Source organism: Mesoplodon mirus, assembly GCF_964341445.2.
Source record: "Mesoplodon mirus genome assembly, chromosome: 12".
Taxonomy (NCBI): domain Eukaryota; kingdom Metazoa; phylum Chordata; class Mammalia; order Artiodactyla; family Ziphiidae; genus Mesoplodon; species Mesoplodon mirus.
This window is the reverse complement of record NC_138988.1, coordinates 77,356,202-77,376,614: the sequence shown is the minus strand read 5'-3', so window position 1 is coordinate 77,376,614 and position 20,413 is coordinate 77,356,202. Positions and strand designations below refer to the sequence as shown.

The 20,413-nt window shown below is 46.2% G+C and overlaps 1 protein-coding gene across 1 annotated transcript in view; it reads left to right on the top strand.

Annotated features, from left to right (window-relative positions):
* The window catches only part of CLIC5 (chloride intracellular channel 5), a 108,861-nt gene extending 89,242 nt beyond the window's left edge, over window positions 1-19,619 (top strand). Inside the window, exons 5-6 of the mRNA XM_082639038.1 lie at window positions 6,961-7,145; window positions 14,828-19,619. Coding sequence (XP_082495164.1) covers window positions 6,961-7,145; window positions 14,828-14,995 — 353 coding nt within the window. The 3' untranslated portion in view covers window positions 14,996-19,619. The remainder of the gene's footprint in view (window positions 1-6,960; window positions 7,146-14,827) is intronic.
* The last annotated feature ends 794 nt before the right edge of the window (window positions 19,620-20,413 follow it).

Here is a 20,413-nt window from a genome sequence, read left to right as displayed (position 1 = left end):
ATGGCTGTTATCACAGGCCCTCTCTGGCAGCCTGGTCCAGGGCTGTGTGACACCCCCGACCCAGGCTCTCTCCGTCCCTTCCCTGATGATACCAGTGATATGCCAACATAGCCAGAGGACCCAGGCACAGCAGAGAAGGGCCCACCAAACCAGAAGGAAAGCCATTCCCATCTCCTACAACCCTGCTACCATTTCTGCCTCACTGGGGTCTAAGGACCCGGCAGAGACACTGCTTTAAGAGTGAAGGGACCGTGGGGATCAGCTACCCCTTACCTGCTTTGTGTTCTAGAAGGGTCACTGTGAATCAGAGTGGGTGTGGCCCCCAGTTTCTACCTGCTTTATAAGTTTCCCTCTATGTGGTCATTCATACTCATGTAACCCACATATAACTGGGCCACCTTCCTCTCTTTAAGGACTCTTGCAACAGAGAAAAGCTACATGACTCTAATTCCAAAACCTGGAAGAGGAATTCAGATCTTTACAGAGGATGTTTAGTGAGAGGAAATTACACTGCCCGTCACAAAGCTGAAAGTCCTAGATATGCCCTTAGAACATCTTTTTCTCTCCTCAAAACTGTATTCTTTATGATAGCATCTACGTTTCTGCTCACCTGGCCCACCGCTTCTCTTCCCCCGCCTCCCATAACTCTCCTGGGCCTTTCTGCTGCCCCCGCCCCCCTCCTGTCTCCTGGATCTTTGGCCCTGGGCATCTCACAGAAGAACAATTTGACCTCTCTTGGTTTCTAAAGAAAGCCTTCTTTCTCCAAAAGGTGAGGAAGAAGTGATAGTAAATTCTGACTCTTTGATTTTTTTTTGTTTTTCCCATCACATTTTCATTCATGCTTAAAGCTATCGAATATCAACAAGGTGAGGCCATCTTTGTATTTTCCCTCCAAGGATATGTGATGGCCAGAAACATCTCTGTTGTGGTCTCCCTCAGACCACAGCAGCATTTTTTTTTTTGCATCCTTTATATTGACATGGTCTCAAATGAGAAGATGAAAATAAAAACTTTATTCAGTCAGCCAGGTATTTCTCAATATGTAGATATTTCTTCCTTCATAGGCAAAACCCAAATGGATTTCTTTCTTCACCCAGATGTTTTGCTATCACCTGAGGCAATGGGACAGCACTGGCCCCGAGTACACGCAGAGTTGCTATTTGTTACTGAGGAATGATGTAAAGGGCCCTGGTAAGCTCTCTCTTCAGAGATTATTCCTTCTAGAGCCAATCATGGTTACTGAGAGCACCACGGATTATAGCTAAAATCAACCCATTAATAGCAGAGTACAAATATGTTATCAAATAGCTGGAAGCTAGGACATGAGGAATGGTATCCTGACAGCCACACTCTTGTCAGAGGAAAGGGGTACGTGAGAAAGGTCTGCAGTATGGAAGGAAGATGGCAGGCTGGGTGGACCCCCAAGGAACAGTGGGCCAGTCCTCAGCATCCAGACATGGCCTTGCAGAGTAGAAGAAGTTTAAGTTTTAGAATCCAGCAGCCCTGGTTTTAACTCCTCGTTTGGCTTTTAACTCGTAGGATAGGATTACTATCTTGAAAATATTTTCCTGAGTACCTAACTCTAATCTGTCCTACGCCTCCATCAACTCAATGAGAGATGAGGGTTTCTATAGAAGGAATTCTAAGAAAGAGCAAAGACTTTAATATTTAGCCTCTGATATTCAAAATAGCATTTTCAACAAGACAGTAGCCTTGCAAGCCAAGCTATTGTCTTAAAATGTCCTAGATGCCTTTTTCTCTCAATTTTAGCACATCAGGAACCAGGCCTGGAGGACTCAGATCACAGGGAGGATAGCTGCTCTGTGGTTGAAGGAATCTTTGACATAGGAAACTGAAACAGGGGTTTTGGGGATGAAGGAGGAGAGAGAGGCAGGGAGAAAGGGAACTAGAGACGTGTCTGGGGAGCCCCATGGGATGCTTTGCTCAGGTATTCTTCCCAATCAAAGTTTTGGACAAAGGCAAGCAGCATTCCACCTCTGACCACCACCCAAGGGTCAACATCCCCACGGTTACTCTGGAAGGATGTGGAGGGTCAGCATCGCTGAGAAGAGACAGAACCCCTGTGGTAGCCTCCCCAAGCCGCCCACCCGACAGACATCAGGATTCCCGTCTCCCCAGTGCCAGGAGGTCCCAGGGTCCTCCTCACCTACCCACTCCCCATTTATTCAGGAGGAAACGCAGGGAGAGCAGGTTCTCTGAGTAACTGAGCATTTTTATGAAAGAGACTGAGAATTCCCTAGAGGGACTATGTAGATTATTACATCAACTAGATTCTAATCCAGAATGGACTAAATTAAAGTTGTTGTTTTCCCATGACCCACGCGTTGGGAGCTTGTCAGGAAGAGCAAAGCGGTTAAAAACAAAACAAGGGGGGGGCTTCCCTGGTGGCGCAGTGGTTGAGAGTCCGCCTGCCGACGCGGGGGACACGGGTTCGTGCCCCGGTCCGGGAAGATCCCACATGCCGCGGAGCGGCTGGGCCCGTGAGCCATGGCCGCTGAGCCTGCGCGTCCGGAGCCTGTGCCCCGCAACGGGAGAGGCCACAACAGTGAGAGGCCCGCGTACTGCAAAAAAAAAAAACCAAAAAAAACACAAAAAACAAGGTACGTTTTTCATGGTACGTCCCAGGAGTCGTTTGAACAGCCTGCTGGCACAGGCCTGTGTGCCTTGGATGGGACTAAGACTCAATGTCTTTATCTGTTCAATGGGGATGAATAATAACTCTCATCTCAATAGCTTCGTTGTGTATTTAAATGATCAGTGGCGTAAACACCCCTGGTCCACTTCAGAACATCAGTAAGTGTATTTCGTGCCGGTGCCGAGGAACAGGATTCAAGCAGGGAAAGGAACACAGCAGGGGACAGGGTGCCCGCTCTGGGGTAGGCTCCCTTCCCCACCATCTCCTTCTCCACGGGAGAGGTGAACAGACCCCCATCCAGGCCACGGACCCTGATCAGAGGTGGACCCCTGGTTCTTATCTGTCTGCAAGTTCACGTGCCAGAGAAAAATAACATACGAGAAACTGAGAACATAGCAACCTGGGCCCCCAGGGCTGCTCCTGTCCTTTCAAAGGCCACCTGTGACATCGCTCAGCTCCAAGTGAATTTTGAGCCCCCCAGGGGTCTGCATGGCTCTTTGCTGCTTGATATCCCCGCTGCACAAAGCATGCCAGCAAACCAGGGCTGAGCCCTGCTTGCAAGAGCTTGTTGGAGGCTGGGTCTTGGCTCCCTGGTCCCCATTCAGCCTCCATGCCCGGGTAAGAGTATATTATTTTCTTAGCTCAAATTGCCGTTTCCAAGTCATTATTTCTCTACGAAGAGAAAACAATATTGGGTCTTATGTAATATCAACCTCAGTGAATCTGGAAGTGATCATGGAATGGGTGGATTTTTTTTTCCCTCCTTAAAAAAGAGAAAAATAAATTTGAGATTGTTTGCATATGGCTGAGAATATTTATGAACTATTCCCCTTGTTTCCTCATCACATATTTTACCCAGTGTGTTTGTGTGTGGTACGGAATAAATCTTTACGGGAAGGGTGGGGTGGAGAGGGGAAGAAAGCAGTTCAAGGACTGGGGATCCATCAAGTGCCTGGGACGTTAGTGGTCCCGGGTCTCGGGGTCCCCTGGCCTCAGGCTTGCTTGCTGCTCTCTGAGGTTTCCCCCACCCCACCCCCCACCCAACGCCGTCCTGCTACTCAGAGGAAGTCTTTAGGAGGGAGGGTTTCAAATGCCAACACAGAAGGAATTAACATCTTCTTGTCGTTCTGGTTTCTTTCACATCCCCTTCACTCTCAGCAGAGCAGAAAGTTTAACAGCAACGGTTTCATGACCTGGGTACCATTAGCCAAAAGAGATCATTAAATTCTATGGATGCCAGATTGAGCCGGGGGGTCAGAAGAATGAATGAGTTGGCAGGTAGGGGGGAAAGAACCAGCAGAGAATGTATTGGTGCTGGTCTTTGTCATTCAACAACACAGCAGTGTGTTAGCACACAGGTACGTCTATCTCCCTCTGGCCCTGCCTCTCAACACAGCTTGTCACCGAGAAGGATCCCGAGGGAGGGTAAGGGACAGGGCTGTGGCTGGACATTCAGTCAGTAAGAGAAGCCAAGCTGCAGGCCATTGAATTTCCTCCTCTAGGGACTGGGCTTCAGAATCGGAGCTTAGAATCTCTCGTGCTCTGCCGTACCTTGGATTTTTTGAGGAATATACTGACCAAGAGTGTGGGGTGAGGGACAGAGAGCAGGATGACTGCCACGTTTGGTAACACAATGGCAGTAAGTGTCATTAACTGATGTCCTAATAGGAGCCAGGCACTGCGTGACGCGCTTTCCCTGCATTGGCTGAGTTAATCCTCCCAGTGGCCTTATGAGAGTTAGGGATTTTTTTTTTTTTTTTTTTTTTTTTTTGGTACGCGGGCCTCTCACTGCTGTGGTCTCTCCCATTGCTGAGCACAGGCTCCAGACGCGCAGGCTCAGCAGCCATGGCTCACGGGCCCAGCCGCTCCGTGGCATGTGGGATCTTCGCGGACCAGGGCACGAACCCGTGTCCCCTGCATCGGCAGGCGGACTCTCAACCACTGCGCCACCAGGGAAGCCCGAGAGTTAGGGATGTTTAATCCTGCAGTTGAAATGAGAAAAGCGATGCTCAGAGAGATTGAGGAACGTGCCCACGGTCACACTTCATAAGTGCCAGGATCAGGGTCATTTCCAGGATTTGTGGAATCGGAAGCCAATACAATAAATAGGGAATTTGAAAAGTCAAGTTCAAGGCCTTGGAGTGTGAGCCTCAGCAGCATCACGGTACATTCACCCTGGGAGGAGTCAAAAGTTAAACACGGGGTCAGCTCTGTCACACGGGCCCTCCCCTGCTGCCCCGTCTCCTCTTGTCTCTACCGTGATTATCGCCAGCTCCGGCCTTCACGTTCCTGATCAAAAATGCACAAACACGAGTGATGCCACTGACACTCGGAAGATGTCCTCAGAACATCCTGACTTGGCATATTACATGGCATGTCGTAGTTGTGACCTAAGGCAATGACCCTGCCGATTGCCAAACTTTACCCTTCCACCTTAAGAGACGGCTGGAGCGATAGTTGAAATTTCTCCAGAGCTATCCTCCCCAAGAGCTTCAGTTGCTGTTCTAGGCCTCTCTTACCAAATTTCACGTTTCCAAGACTGGGCACTCGGGCAGGGACCTGCTCAGGTGTCTGGGGGGCACTTGGAGTTAGAACCTGCAATGTCTCGTATCCCATCAATGTCTCTTTCCCTAGGATGATATCAGCTCATCAAATTTCAGCAGGCATTCTATCTGAGTTTTCCTTTCTCCATTAGAATCAAGATTTTGTCATCATCTCCATCACTGAAAGGGTAGCGGGATTTGTGGAAGCAAACAGACCCAATATAAATCACAGCTGCTTCAGTGGGGCTGAGCTGGGGTGCTAAGAAGTATTGTTGGCGCCCTCTGCTGGTGCTCTTGAATAGGCTTGCAGTCCCATCCCAGTCTAGACAATTACTAAGGGGAATACAAGCATTTTTCCCAGCCCCGCTCACTCTATTCTCCCAAACTGGAAACACAAAGCAGATGATGAAGTCCAAGTTCAAATGCCAGGGAGGAGGAAGTGTTGAGAAACCACATCCAACCTCCAGCCTGTTTTCACATGTTCCAGTAAGCATTCAGTTGATGTATCGTGGGCTGGTGTCGTTTCATTGTCTCAGACAAAGTCTTTCTATGAAAAGACAAACACGGGTTATGTGAGGAGGCGGAGCTAACAGAAGGCACATTTGGGGAAAATCTGAGCAAGAGCACAGTCCTCTGGGCTCTTCCTCCAGAGGCAGCTCCCTCCTTTTAGCTGCTGAAATTAACATCCAGACTGATTCCCATCATCTCGGTGTCAATCTCTAAACCACAGTCTGGAAAAAACAGTCATTGTGGGGTGGGCTGATGACAGGTGCATTGGCCAATGACCTGGCCAGCCATCTCCTCCAGCGGTCAGGTGGACAGTTTCTAGATTAGGGTTCTCTGACTGGAATGGTCGGTGAGATTTCGGGTGGAATGACTCTGAGTGATAGTGATTTTCTATAGCTGCTCTTTTGAGTATTTTGTTCTGTTCTTATACGTACATGAATTCTTTGATAGATAATCACTGGGGCAAGACTGGAAAAATCTTCTGCCACCTTGTCTTCCCTCGGATTTTCACTCTTTGAGCTGTATCCATGACAGGTTTCCACGAAGGCAGGTTGCACGTTTCTGGTGGAGCCTGCTGCCCGGTGCGTTGGGCGTTCCATTTTGGACCGCTCTGATTTTTAGAACAACCCCTCTAGATTAAAGTCAGGGATGCCTCCTTGATACCCACTGGTTCCCTGGGGGCAGCCCCGGACACGGGTGCTCACTGTCCTATGTCACGTCTTCCTGGAAGCCTTCACACCTCTCCTTCTGAGGTTGGGTTAGCCATAGCTAAGGCTGCCCTCAAATCTAGTGACTATCTCTTTCCTAGGACCTCTATGCAGTTGTTATTTACTTATTTAATAATTCTTTCTTTCTACAAAATTAGTATGCGGGTTAATTGCAGATTATCAGCAAAATTTAGATGAGCAAAAGAAGAAAATGAAAACTGACAATTATTATTGCATCTGTTGGAGAGGAGTACTGTACAAGCTTTGATAGATATCCTGATGGTTGTACTTCTGTATTTATATGATCTTTTCCAAAAAAAAAGGATTAGCAAATGTTTATTGTTTGGTTAAGATTTGCTTTTTCAGGCTGTTTAATACTCTTCTATGGCAGCGTGTACCTGGCTGTCAGGTACTCTGTAGTGTGGGGGAAGCCACTATGATGAGGGGGACAGGATTCTGGATAAGCTCCTTTGCTCTGAAGACCCCGTGGCTGTATCCAGTGGCAGGAAGGTTGACTAAAGACACTTCTTTTGCTGTTCCATGCCAGCCCTTGAGCGAGGCCTGACCAAGGCACTGAAGAAACTGGATGACTACCTGAACACCCCTCTGCCGGAGGAGATCGACTCCAACACTCGCGGGGACGAAGACAAGGGCTCCCGGCGCAAGTTCCTGGATGGCGACGAGCTGACCCTGGCCGACTGCAACCTGCTGCCCAAGCTCCATGTGGTCAAGGTAAAAACGCTCTATCTATCCGCAGGTGCTCCCCAGATCCAGCTCCGTCAAAGGGCCCGGGTCACCTGTGGAGGTGAGGCGAGGACAGTGCCGCCTGCTGATGGAGAGTCAGAGCTCGGAAGTCACGCGAACCGGGACCCCAAGTCAGCCTCCGCTGCGTGCTGGCTGTATAGCCTCTCTGAGCTCCAGGTTACACCTGTCACATAGGCATATATTATTTAGGGCTGTTGGGAGACTAAGTGTGGCCTGAAAGTGCCTGCCATATTGTAAGGGCTCAATAGATAATAGTTGCTATTATGGTCCTGTTATATATAGTTATATATAGTCCTCTCACTCCACAGGCCTCTTCCTTACCTATTCCTCATGGGTTTTCACGGGCCACACCTCCACCCCGACATCTCTATTAAGCGTGGCCTCATATGCATATTTTTCTTTGTGGGCAGATGCACCTTCTGATTCCCTGTAGCCACTCTCTGGGGCAGGCAGGCATCTTCCTCATCTACCAGTTGAAGAACTGGAGGCTGCAAGACGTGACAGCATTTTCTTGCTACTGCTGCACTTACTGATCACGGTTAACCTGCAGGGTAATCCCTTCCTATCCAGCCTTAGGACCTGAGAATTGGAAAGAAAGGGGAGATTCTGAGGTCACCCTAATCTCCCACCCCAAAGCGGACCCCTTCCTGTGTGTCTGTGACAGGCTTCTGAGCAGCTGTGACTGCACGTTTCTGATGACCAAGAGCCCTCTGCCTACCGAGCCAGCACTACCATTTTGGACGGTTCCAGTTATTAAACCATCCTTCTTTATATGGAGCCCAGACATGCCTCCCTGCTCCCTTTGGTTCTCTGGAGCAGCACGAAACAGGGCTACTTTCTTCATCTCATTTGAAGACAGCAGTTGTGTCTCCCACATTTCTCTACACTAATACTTCTTCTCACATCCTTTTTTTCATTTTTATTTTTTTAACCATTTTATTTGTTTGTTTTAACATCATCTTTCTTGGAGTCTAGTTGATTTACAATGTTGTATTAGTTTCAGGTGTTCAGCAAAGTGATTCAGTTATATATAGATTCTTTTCTGGATTCTTTTCCTTTATAGGTTATGACGAGATATTGAGTATAGTTCCCTGTGCTATACCGTTGTGGTCTATCTATGTTATATATAGTAGTGTGTACATGTTGATCCCAAACTCCTAATTTATCTCCACCCCTCGCCCCTCAACTATACCCATTGGTAACCATAAGTTTGTTTTCTATCCCATCCTTTTCTGACGCTCACCAGACCAGAGAAAATTACAGTGTGATCGTAGAGCTAGACTGCTCTCTACTTTTACATGTGTTAATATCTTATTGTCTCAGACAAAAAGCTCTGTGAGGACAGGTCTTCTCCAAGCACGATGGTGGGTACATGGTGGCCCTTTAATAAATACTCATTGATGGACCATTTGATCACCTAGCGTGTGATCCCCAGTTTCTTTCCACCTGTCACTAAGGAGAACCAGATTCAATCATTTATCAGCTGGATATCTGCCTACTGGTTTTCAGCTGATGTCCTGAGCTGGAAATCAGAGCCCTCCAATCAGAGCACATGCCAGCTTGAGTTGAAATGTTAGCTGTGCACCCACCGGTGCTCCTGTGGGACACGTCAGGGCTGGAGGCTGGGAGAGCATCCTGCTTGCTGGGGCTGATGGGCAGAGCAAATTCAGTCTATTAGTAGGAAGACACTTTGGGTTTGGGCCAAGCCAGTGGTCACTGGTAGGTCCAGCCAAGCTATGCCTTTGAAGTTATTAATTACTGCACGCCCACCCCACCTCCAAAACATCTTTTATTCTCATTTCCTGAGGAACAAGTGGCACCATTAGGGGTGATCTGATTCTATCAGTCACACTGTCAGAGTGAGGTAATGGAAAGAAACCCGTTCTAGAAGTCCGGAGACCCAAGTTCTGGTCCCGTGGGGGCCACCAACTGGCAGCAGGAGTTGGGCCAGGCCTTTTACTCTTCTGGGGAATCCTTTCTCTCATGCCCAAAAGAAGAGATGTGGATTACATTCCTTCTCGCCTCTCCCCCTCACTTCCGTCCCTCCTCCTCTCACTCACACGTGGGTTGACCACCCACTCAAGAAGCATGTGTCTGATCAGGTGAACAAATGGATCTTCCAGGCCCCATGCTTCATCCTCTAGTTTCTCCAGTTCCTTCCAGCCCTGGATGACTAAGTTACACTCCTGTCCTGGGATGAAGTGCAGTGTGTCATTTACTTGGAGGAGCTGGGGATCAGAGGGAGGATGGCCTGCGAGGGGGCAAAGGCTGGGCCTCACCTCCCGTCTTCTTGGATTTCTGCTGATCCAGCTTATCAGATCCCAGAGCCCTGGCAAACCTCTGAAGTGTGGAAAGCGCGAAGGGGAAGGCAAGTCAGACCTCCATTTTGGCTTCAGACGCTGAGACTTAATCCGGGCTGGGGGAGCTAACTGTTCTCATATGAAAGCAAATTCAGAACATGAGCATGGACGTTCCTGCGGACGTCAGAGCTTCTGCCGTGCGCATCCTCTCCCTCTCTGTTTCATTGGCTCTCCTTCAGTGTGTCTGCATCCTTGGGGGCTGAGTTGCTCTGGCCCCGCTGCTCACGGACAGCCTGGTTTGAACTTTCGTTGCCTGGCTGCCTTCTATTCTCATCTCCCCACACAAGTCAACGTGTGAGGAAAGAACCAGCTCTGGCCAAGGTCATGGTGCATGGATCTGGGCAGGGAGGGACACACGGGACTCCTGTGGCTGCCCCTGGGACCCTTAGCCCCTGGACCCTCATGTGGCACAGGGACCTGTTCAGCTGCTGAAGCAAACAGGAAGGGAGCTATATATATAAATACAAATATATATTCATAAGTTGCATCTCTGCCGTTTTCAAGCTCATATTATATATATCCTTTAAAAACTTGAAAATGCATTCCAGCATGTAGAGACTTGAGGCTGCCCCATGGATCAGTTTATAATTTTGAAAAATATTTTTTGGTCGATGCCTTGACCTTATTGTGGGACTTTTTCTTTCTGTTTTTTTTTTTCCATTCTTTAAATTGAAGTATAGTTCATGTACAATATAAGTTACCGGTGCACAACATAGTGATTCATGATTTTTAAAGGTTATACTCCACTTATAGTTAACTATAAAATACTGGCTATATTCCCCGTATTGTACATCTTTGTAGCTTATTTTATACATAGTAGTTTGTGCCTCTTGATCTCCTACCCCTTATTTTGCTCCTTCCCTCTGGTAACCACTAGTCTGTTCTCTGTATCTATGAATCAGTTTCTGTTAGATTCACTAGTTTGTTTTCTTTTTTAGATTCCACATATAAATGATAACATGCATTATTTGTCTCTCTCTGTGTGACTTCTTCCATTTAGCATAATGCCCTCCAAGGCCATCCATGTTGCTGCAAATAGAATTATTTCATTCTTTTTTAAAGCTGAGTAGTATTCCATTGTATATAGACCACATCTTCTTTTTTTTTTTTTTTTTTTTTCCAATACATGGGCCTCTCACTGCTGTGACCTCTCCTGTCGCGGAGCACAGGCTCCGGACACGCAGGCTCAGCAGCCATGGCTCATGGGCCCAGCCGCTCCGCGGCATGTGGGATCTTCCCAGACCGGGGCACGAACCCGTGTCCCCTGCGTCGGCCCGCGGACTCTCAACCACTGCACCACCAGGGAAGCCCGACCCCATCTTCTTTATCCATTCATCTGTTGATGGGCACTTGGGTTGCTTCCATATCTTGGCTATTGTAAATAGTGCTGCTATGAACACTGGGGTGCATGTATCTTTTTGAAATACAGTTCTCATTATTTTAGGGTATAAACAGGAGTGGAATTACTGGATCATATGGTAGTTCTATTTCTAGTTTTTTTGCGAAAACTTCATACTGTTTTCCACAGGGGCTGCATCACTTTACATTGTGTGGTCCTTTTTCGTTCACTCTGGCAATTTCCAGCTGCTTCCCTTGGTGGAGCCTCCACCCCTGCATGGATTTTCTTGTTACCCAAGGCAACCTTTTCTAAAGGTTCGGGAGCAAACCCAAGGAGCCGCCGTCTTGCAGTGAGCAGAGGGCTCTGTCGAAGGACCCTGATTCCATCACCTGTGTTATCAGCCACACCTACGCTAGACACACAGTGCCAGGTGGCTTCTGTAGTGACCACCCCAAACCAGTTATTTTAACCGAGATAATTTCATATGAAGAAGTACTAAGTACTGAGAACTAGGAAGCCAAAATGTTCCTTGAGGTCCCTCCTTCAGGGCAGCAGGGCAGAGGGAAGAGGGTGGAATGATCCAAACTTGAACTATACAATAGCCAACACATGGAAACAACCTAAATGTCCATTGACAGATGAATGGATAAGAAGATGTAATATATATATATATATGCATGTATACATATATGTACATCTATATATGCAGTGGAATACTACTCAGCCATAAAAAAGAATGAAACAATGCCATTTGCAGCAATATGGATGGATCTAGAGATGATCATACTAAGTGAAGCAAGTCAGAAAGAGAAAGACAAATACCATATGATATCCCTTATATGTGGAATCTAAAATATGACCCAAATGAACTTATCTACGAAACAGAGTCACAGACAGAGAGAACTGACGTGTGGTTGCCAAGGGCAGGGGTGGGGGAGGGACGGACTGGGAGTTTGGGATGAGCAAATGCAAACTAGTGTACATAGACTGCATAAGCAACAAGGTCCTACTGTACAGCACAGGGAACTCTATTCAATATCCTGGGATAAACCATAATGGAAAAGAATATGAAAAAGAATGTGTAATATATATGTATAACTGAGTCACTTTGCTGTAATATATATGTATAACTGAGTCACAGCAGAAATCAACACAACATTGTAAATCAACTACACTTAAACAAAATAAATTTAAAAAAAAAACAAAAAACCTTGAACTCCATGAGGGATCCCACAGAGCTACACCTTGGACCTCCGGGGTGGGGTGCTGCTTAGCTGGGGCTGAGGGCTGAGTTCAGAGAGGCCCGTGGGGCTGGGACGCAAGCTCAGTGGGGGGCTCACTGCTGTGTGCCGGCCTCTCTGAGCTGGTGTGAGGACACGGGTCCTGTGAGCGTTTGCAGAATGGCAAACTGGATTCAGCTGCTGCTACTGGAGAAAAGGAGACTCTCATAGGAACAGGAAACCCACAGGAAGGGGCCAGTCCCTGCTCCCTCCTCCAGTCTCGAAGCCTCTGTCTAGCACCCCCTGTTAGAGCCTCAGGGGAGTTGCCGGCAAAGCAGAGGTAAGGTTTGCAGTCCCAGTCCCAGCATCACCAAGAAGCCGGTACAGCTACACCGGTAGGTCTGGAGATAAAGCAACAGTAGCTGAATCATTGGCACAGGAGAGATTCTGAGTAGAGCTCTTCCTTTATCATTTACATAAGGCTGAGTGGCAAAGTGGAAAGAATTGGATTAGACAGCAGAGACTGTAATAAATATTAGTGATTAATAGAAAATTATAGATAACAGATCCTGGTTGAATTATTTTCCTGTGTAACATTGTATCAACCACTAAATCTCTTGTGACTCCAGTTTGCTCATGGCAAAGGATCTGCGAGCTTTAAAGTTAAGTGATCATATACGTTTGACACTAGAGGCACTCTGTCTGATGTTCGGATAACAAGATGGTAAAGATTAAATACAACTTTTTATTGAATCCCTCCCTGCTTGTTTAACCTCCCTCTGCCTTATTTTTCTCATCTGTAAAATGGGAATATAACACACTCTTCCTTGTAGAGTTATTTAGAGATTTCAGTAGCTCGCCAAGTGCTTAAGGCAGTGCCCGGTGCAGAATGCGGAGGGAATAGATGTTTGCTATTGCTGTTACTCTTATCAGCAGCATTATTGAGGTTGTCAAGCGGGACAGAAATGAAGAAGCTGCGGTTCCTGTCCTCATACTGCTCACGAGCTAGGGAAGAGAGGGAGGTTATGAACTGACTGTGATTCGGAGTAGAATAGAGCTTAGGGCCATAATGGAAGTTCAAAACACATGTAGGAGATCGGAGCGGCGAAATGCATCCTCCCTGGAACGTGGTCGTGTCTATGCGACTGAGCTGTTCATACAATAGGTCATCGGTGTTCCTCACTCAGAACTGCTTTCTGGGGAATCCTGCACAGCACTGGCGCCCAGATGAAGATGAAAGCCCGGAGTGGCTGGTCTGGGGGGTCCCCTGAGTGGGAGGATCCCTGGGCCAGTGATCTGGTGACCTGTTTAAAAAGAAAGCAAGGAAAGGAGTCAGAAGTCAGTGCTGCAGGAGAGAGGCTACTCTTTGCTCTCTCCTCTCCAGTTCCCGAGGGGGTAGAGGCAAGACTAGCCAATGTGCAGGTCCCAGTGCCCAGCAAAACTAAAAGGGTGCCTGTTAAAAAAGTCTTCAGTTTCCAGATGTTGACAGCAGAGTGTTAAACCAAGAGCAGGGCCCTTCTGAGTGTGAGACCCCCTGTGACTCACGGGTCTCACGTCTTTGAAGCCCCCCCTGGCTAGAGAGACCTTATTAAAGAGACCGCGCAGCCCCTACCTAGGGAGGAATGCATGCAATGGGCAAAATGTGGGTCTCAGTGAATTCTGACAACAGGTAATCTTTCTTGAGCACTTAGTATGAGCCAGCCCCCCCACACCCCCAATCATTTTATGTGTATTAACTGATTTATTACTCCAAGGTAGCTCGTCTTATTACCTCCATTTTAGAGGAAAAGAATTTGGGGCTCAGAGAAGTTAAGTAACTAGTCCAAGGTCACACAGCTGTCAAGTAGTGGGGTCAGGATTGCAGATCCAGTCAGCTGGGATCCAGAGCCCACGCTTTAACCACTATGCTACTGTGTCTCTCAACACAAACACCACTTCCCCAGAAGGCCCAAGTCCACAGCCCCGAGTGTGGTAAACTAAGGAGAGAACGGAAATCACTGTCTGTTCACTCCCACATACCCTGAACCTACAGATACATTCCTATACCTAACTTACGTTTTATGCTTTGCATTCTCTTCTGTAAATAAGGATGCTTAGTAAAACAAAGTGGATAGGGAAAAAAGAAAAAAAAAGATTGTCTATAATTCTGTCAAGCAGACATAACCACGGGTAATAGATTGGTGTATATACTTCTAGTCATACTACATATTTCTCCAAATGCCTTATACTACACTTGAAACTTCACGGCCTCTCTTGAAGCGTTTTCCAAGTCACTGGGATTTCCTCTGCAGCATCATTTTTCATGGCTCTCCAGATATGTATGATAACGTATTTATCCATTCACGTGTTGTTGGACATTTGTGTTGGATACCATTTTTTGCTCTTCCAAATAGTCCTACGGCCCTATGTGTGTAGCTAAATCTTCTTGTACACCCATGGTATTTCCTAAGGAAAAAAATCCCTGGAAGCAGAATTACTAAGTCAAAGGGCAAATTATATTTGCTTGAGAAAATACAATAAAATAAAAATAAATAAAATATAAAATAAAATAAACAAAATTGCATTAAAAAGGCAGCACTGCCACCTTGCATGACAAGCATCTTGCTGCTGGCCCCTTAGGATGCATGGAGGGTCTTCCCGCTGTGCACACACTCGGTCACACCACTAACACCTTCCCAGTGGTTTGTTTCATGCTTTAACACCATCTCCATCCTGCCATCTCTGTTGTAGACTGTGGCCAAGAAATACCGCAACTACGATTTCCCGGCTGAGATGACGGGCTTGTGGCGGTACCTTAAGAATGCCTACGCCCGGGACGAGTTCACCAACACCTGCGCGGCCGACAGTGAGATTGAGTTGGCCTATGCGGATGTGGCCAAGCGCCTCAGCCGATCCTGAACTTGGCCGTCTTGCCCCATCACTGCTGCAGAAAGACTCACCATCTCCCCAAGGACTCCAGCTTCACGGACTCCTTTTCCATGTCACCTCCAGAAACTTCTGTTTTTATCAGGCCACATCTTGCTGGCATCATTGGAACCCCAGCCTACTGTCTTTGATGAAGGTCGGCACCATCCCCATCTGATCAGGCAGGAATCTGCAAGCAGAAATGAGAGAAACGGTCAAGCTCTCAGCCTTTCAGGCCTGGGCTGGGTTCAGTGTATTTGGGGTCGGTGCAGGAGAACGAACCCGTCTGTGGGATTGTCACTGGCCCCTTTTGCCAATATCAAAATATCTCCTAGGCTGCGTTAGACACGTGCAACACCCGGTCCTCATCCACTCACCTCTTTGTCAGTAACTCCAAGGCCAAGGCCAAACGCCATCTTAGTTCTCATTAGAAAGAGATGCAGTGCTTTGTTAGGGGGAGACAGAGAGTGAATGGAAAGAATGGAGCAGGTGTGGATTTGGGCATCCGGCAGACACACCTCCAGTCACTCAGCACTTTCTGGCACTCCTGTCACTTCGGGCACTGAAGGCCAGATTGGAAAACTATTTCAGACACAATCTCAGTTCGCTGCAGTGCCAGGCACAGTCTGATGCTATCAAGTACCTGGCTTGATGCTGATCTCCATTTTTATCTGTTCAGGCCTTGCCAGGAAGGGAAATTGGCATGTAATTCCAAGCTGGGGTGACTGGGAAGGGGAGGGGAGGGGAACAGTGTTAATGCCAAAAGGCCCAAGGGGTCTACCAGCCATGGGGTTTGCTTGCTTACGGGAGTGGTTTCATTGGAGATTACGTGCCTGGGTTTGACTGTGTTTATCCACGAGTGAATTTCGGTCTCTGAGAAAGCAGATGGGAGTCGGGGGTGGAGGGATGGGTGAAGATCAGAAAAGTTCTTTAGGAGGCTCAATGTTTCCCGGGAATCTTTTAGATAGGTCTTCTCTCTTATGATCTAACTAAGTCTTGAACTGGTGATGTCATGTAACTACATACCTTATAACAAAAATCCAAGAATTGGCCAAAAATGACTGTCCGGTCTCTTCAAATTGTTCCTGGATGTGAGTCTGCTAAGCCGGGTGCTCTCTGAATCAACTGTAGCCTCCGATGGGTGAGAATACATTTAGGAGGTGGCTTGATCACGGAGCCTTAGGAATAAAGTTCATGGGCCTTTCTGATTGGGAAACCATGTGGTTTAAACTCGAACAGAAAGTACATACACATCTGGGTAAATTTTCCTACCATCTGACTCAACTGCCAGATGAAAAAGAAGAAATTTTTTAGCTAATATTTCGCTCTGTAGTCATTCTCCTTGAATTTCACCTCCTTAAAATCTCACCCTGCTTGAGCACGGGGACCTGTGCAGAGGAACCAAAGAAAAATGAGCTAGTCATCAGCTCCCTCTTCCCGTGAACACCCTGGGAGAAAGTCCACCCGCCACCGACCCTCACCTCCAACAGTCCTTCCTTCTGTGCTGCCTGTTGGTGGAGAGAGAGGCTCCCAAGTGCCCGAAAGCCCCAGGACTTGGCTCACTGCTCAGTGAGGGCAGGACGGCACAGGGCCTTCCTGTAGAAACATCACCAGATTCTAACCCAAGCAATCCCCGGACCTACCTGCCTCCAGGGATCTCTGGAGATAAAAGGGGCCCCCTGATCAGAGCCAAGGAGAAGCAGCAGGAGGGTCTCCTTTAGCCCAGGGAGGAAGACGACGTTTCTCAGCAAGACATCCTATAAGCCTGAGACCTTTCAAAAAGCAGAAGGAATTGATGCATTTTCACCTCTAAGGGAACCTTTCCACAGACTCCCTGGTAATTTTGTCCCTGGAGATGTTTGAAAAGAACTGGTAAGGAAACAGTCCTTTTGACTGTAGGGAAAAACCCCAAACTGGCCTCCTGGGAGGTGAAAGCTTGAATGATCCCAAAGGCCTTTTAAGTAGTGTGAAATCCTGTTGTCCCAGAAATCCTTCCCTCAACGTCACAGCACAGGCTTGATGATCTAAGAGGCAATTTACTTTCCTGAGACCCAGGGAGGCGCTCTTCTTAAAGCACATCTGAGAAGCATAGCCAGCCGGCCGACAGAGAAAACAGGAGGAGCTCAAGTGGAGTAGCTCCCCCCAGGGGAGTTTTTGCACACCAAGACTCTGCTTTGATATTCAGAATTCAGCAACTGGTGAGTCTTTAAACACAGCCTTTAAAAACAAACAAGCCAAACCAAATCAGCATTGTTGGTTCTAGATGTTCTTTCTGTGGTTGACTTAGTTTTACATAAATAACAATATTAAGGCACAGGGGTGAGGTTGGGACAGTTATATGATCCATCGTAACCACTTAGAAGAGGGAGAGGAGTTACAGATGGACGGCACTTCCTGGTACTCAATCCAGGACTATCTTTTTATTGCAACAGGAGATTATCATGTGATGCAACTGACTATTGGTTTAAAGCTTTAATGTCTATGACCAGATTTATCAGAATATTTTTAAAGCATAATAATACTGCCTTATGATTATTTTTTTCCAAAGAGATTTTTCTCCAGATCTTTCAGCCTCCCCGGGTTTTGGCCATGACCTTGTCACGTACACAGCTTATCATCTCCCAGCAACAGTGTGGAGAGGTCCTTAGGTGTCCCCAGAACCAACTCAGGGAGTATTGATGGTCTGCACTTTGACCCTGAACTCCAGAGTGTTAAGATGGGAGGTGGCCTTTGTCACTGTTCTGGAATGCATATTGATGCCTCGGAAAGCATTTCAGTGACGCTGAAAGGGGATTTATTTGGGTTAAGATCCTGTTTTACTCTGGATTTAATTCTCTCCTTCGACTTTCACATCACTGTGGCTTTTTTGGTGCAGTAGCATAGTGGGGGAGAAATAAGAATCATACTCAGAATGACTGTGTTGAATTTACCCATCTTCTCAGTCCTGCCTGCCTCTCAGGTGGCCCCAAGAGGGTATGTGATAAGATTTTAATAGCTATAAAAGATGAGCTGGGTCAGTAAAATCTGGATTGGTCCAGAGCAGAGTTCCTTCTATTGCACGCCCTCATCACCTGACAATTCAGAATCACAGGCGTGAGTATGGCTGTCTTGTTTTGAACAAGGATACAACTACCTGGCACCAAGCTCATGAGTTGAAAAGTGAAACCCACACTCCACTGGGTTATTGGACCACAGGATCTCAAACCAGTTTCAGCTTCCTAGGAAATGGCACTATCTTCAGCGTTCACTTCTCGTTCTGGTGGGGCCATTGAGGAGTTTGATCTTTTCATTAGAAAGGGGCCATGGCAAGAGTGAGGTTTCCTGGGCTGAATTTTCTAGTACTGAATGAAATAAGTGAAGCTCACAACACCTGTGCCCAGTGGCCACTCTGCAGAAAGACAAGACCAAGCATCTTAGAATTGTTGCAAAATGCATCACGCCCAGAAGGGACCCTGAGGATCTAAGAGTCTTAGAAATCAGCAAGGTCTGGACAAATAGAATGAAAACGGAGGCAGAGTCAGGAAAGTGCAGGTCTACCGAGCAAGTTTTCCATCCGGAGGAAACAGGGAGAGTCTGTCTGAAATTAAGTTGGTCTAGGGACAGCCGACATCCAGTAGGTACGTCTGTGGCTCCAATTTCCACTGACCCAGGAGCCAGTTCAACAGCAGAGGGAATCAAGATGCTGGTGTCTTCCTCCTTGGAAAGATGAAGCATTAACTCATGGTTAAAACTAAGCTCGATGATTCACATGGGATCACTTTCTTGTTTTTTATGTAACATTAAAAAGAACCTAAAGCATTAGAGAAAGGAGTGTGCCTGTGAAGCATCCTGGTTCTGATGTTAGGACAGAAGTGATCACATCATTGGCTTTGGGGCCCTTCTAGCACACAAGGCCCATTATCTTCTATCTGCTGCTCTTGGCATTTAATCCAAACGACACGTGCCCTCCTATGAATGCATCTTCCTCTCCCTTTGTCAATATTCTCCTCCCAGTTTAGTTTCAGGATACTTTCATTTCATAATTAGATATGATCCAAAGTGTGCGTAATCTTACTTAATGTTACTCAAGGAAATGGATCCAATGCTACCCTCTGCAACCAAAAATAAAATTAAAAATTGCCTCATTGTAGGGTTTGGGCTAATCTGTGTTTCTATAAAAGCAATCTGTTTTTTGGCAAAATACAATTTAAAGGATACAGTTGTCTAAGGTATTTATGTATAATTAGAGATTTTGCAATATTGACTATGCATATATTTAAAATATAAAATATCCAGCTGATGTTTGAATTTGTCTATCTTTCCTGACCACCTGCCTATCCCATTTTATAAGCTGGAGAGCTAACTAATTTAGCAAAAGAAGCCTAGCTTTTATAAAAGATCAAACATATCATTTTATAAAGACACTCCCAATGATGGTAACTTGATTTTCTCAAGACCTTTAACTGTGGTGATAAAATAATAGGTCTTGCTTTCAAGCCTTAATAATGTAAAATGCCTTTTAATGAAGATATTACTGAGTGTCTTCCTCATGAATCTGAACCAGTTATAAATTTGTTTTCCAGTCTTGATTGATATTGACTGATTCAAATAAAGTTGGTTTATTTTCAAATAATACAAAGGCGATCATCAGACTTCTTACTGGAGGTGGGGATTTCCTATGCTGTTTGAAATGTGTACGAAATACCTCTTTTTTCCCAAACGTTATTTTATTTTCCCATTATAAAAGAAAATATGTTCATTCTTCTTAAAAATCAAAAGCGAATAAAAATTACACAGCAATAAAAAAGAATGAAATAGGGAATTCCCTGGTGGTACAGTGGTTAGGATTTGGCGCTTTCACTGCCGAGGCCCTGGGTTCAGTCCCCGGTTGGAGAACTAAGATCCCGCAAGCCCCACGGTGCAGCCAAAAAAAAAAAAAAAAAGTAATAAAAGGAATGAAATAATGCCATTTGCAGCAACATGGATGGACCGAAAGATTATCATACTGAGTGAAGTAAGCTAGACAAAGACAAATATTATACGATATCGCTTCTATGTGGAATCTGAAAAATAAAAGATACAAATGAACTTATTTACAAAACAGAAATAGACCCAGAGACATAGAAAACAAATTTATGATTACCAAAGGGGTAGGGGGGGAGGGATAAATTAGGAGGATGGGATTAACAGATACACACTACTGTTTATAAAATAGATAACCAACAAGGACCTACTCTATAGCACAGAGAACTATACTCAGTATTTTGTAATAACCTATAAGGGAAAAGAATCTGGAAAAGAATGAATATATATATATATATATATATATATATATATATATATATATAACTGAAGCACTGTGCTGTACACCTGAAACTAACATGACATTGTAAATCAACTATACTTCAATTTAAAAAAGAAAAGAAAAAAAAC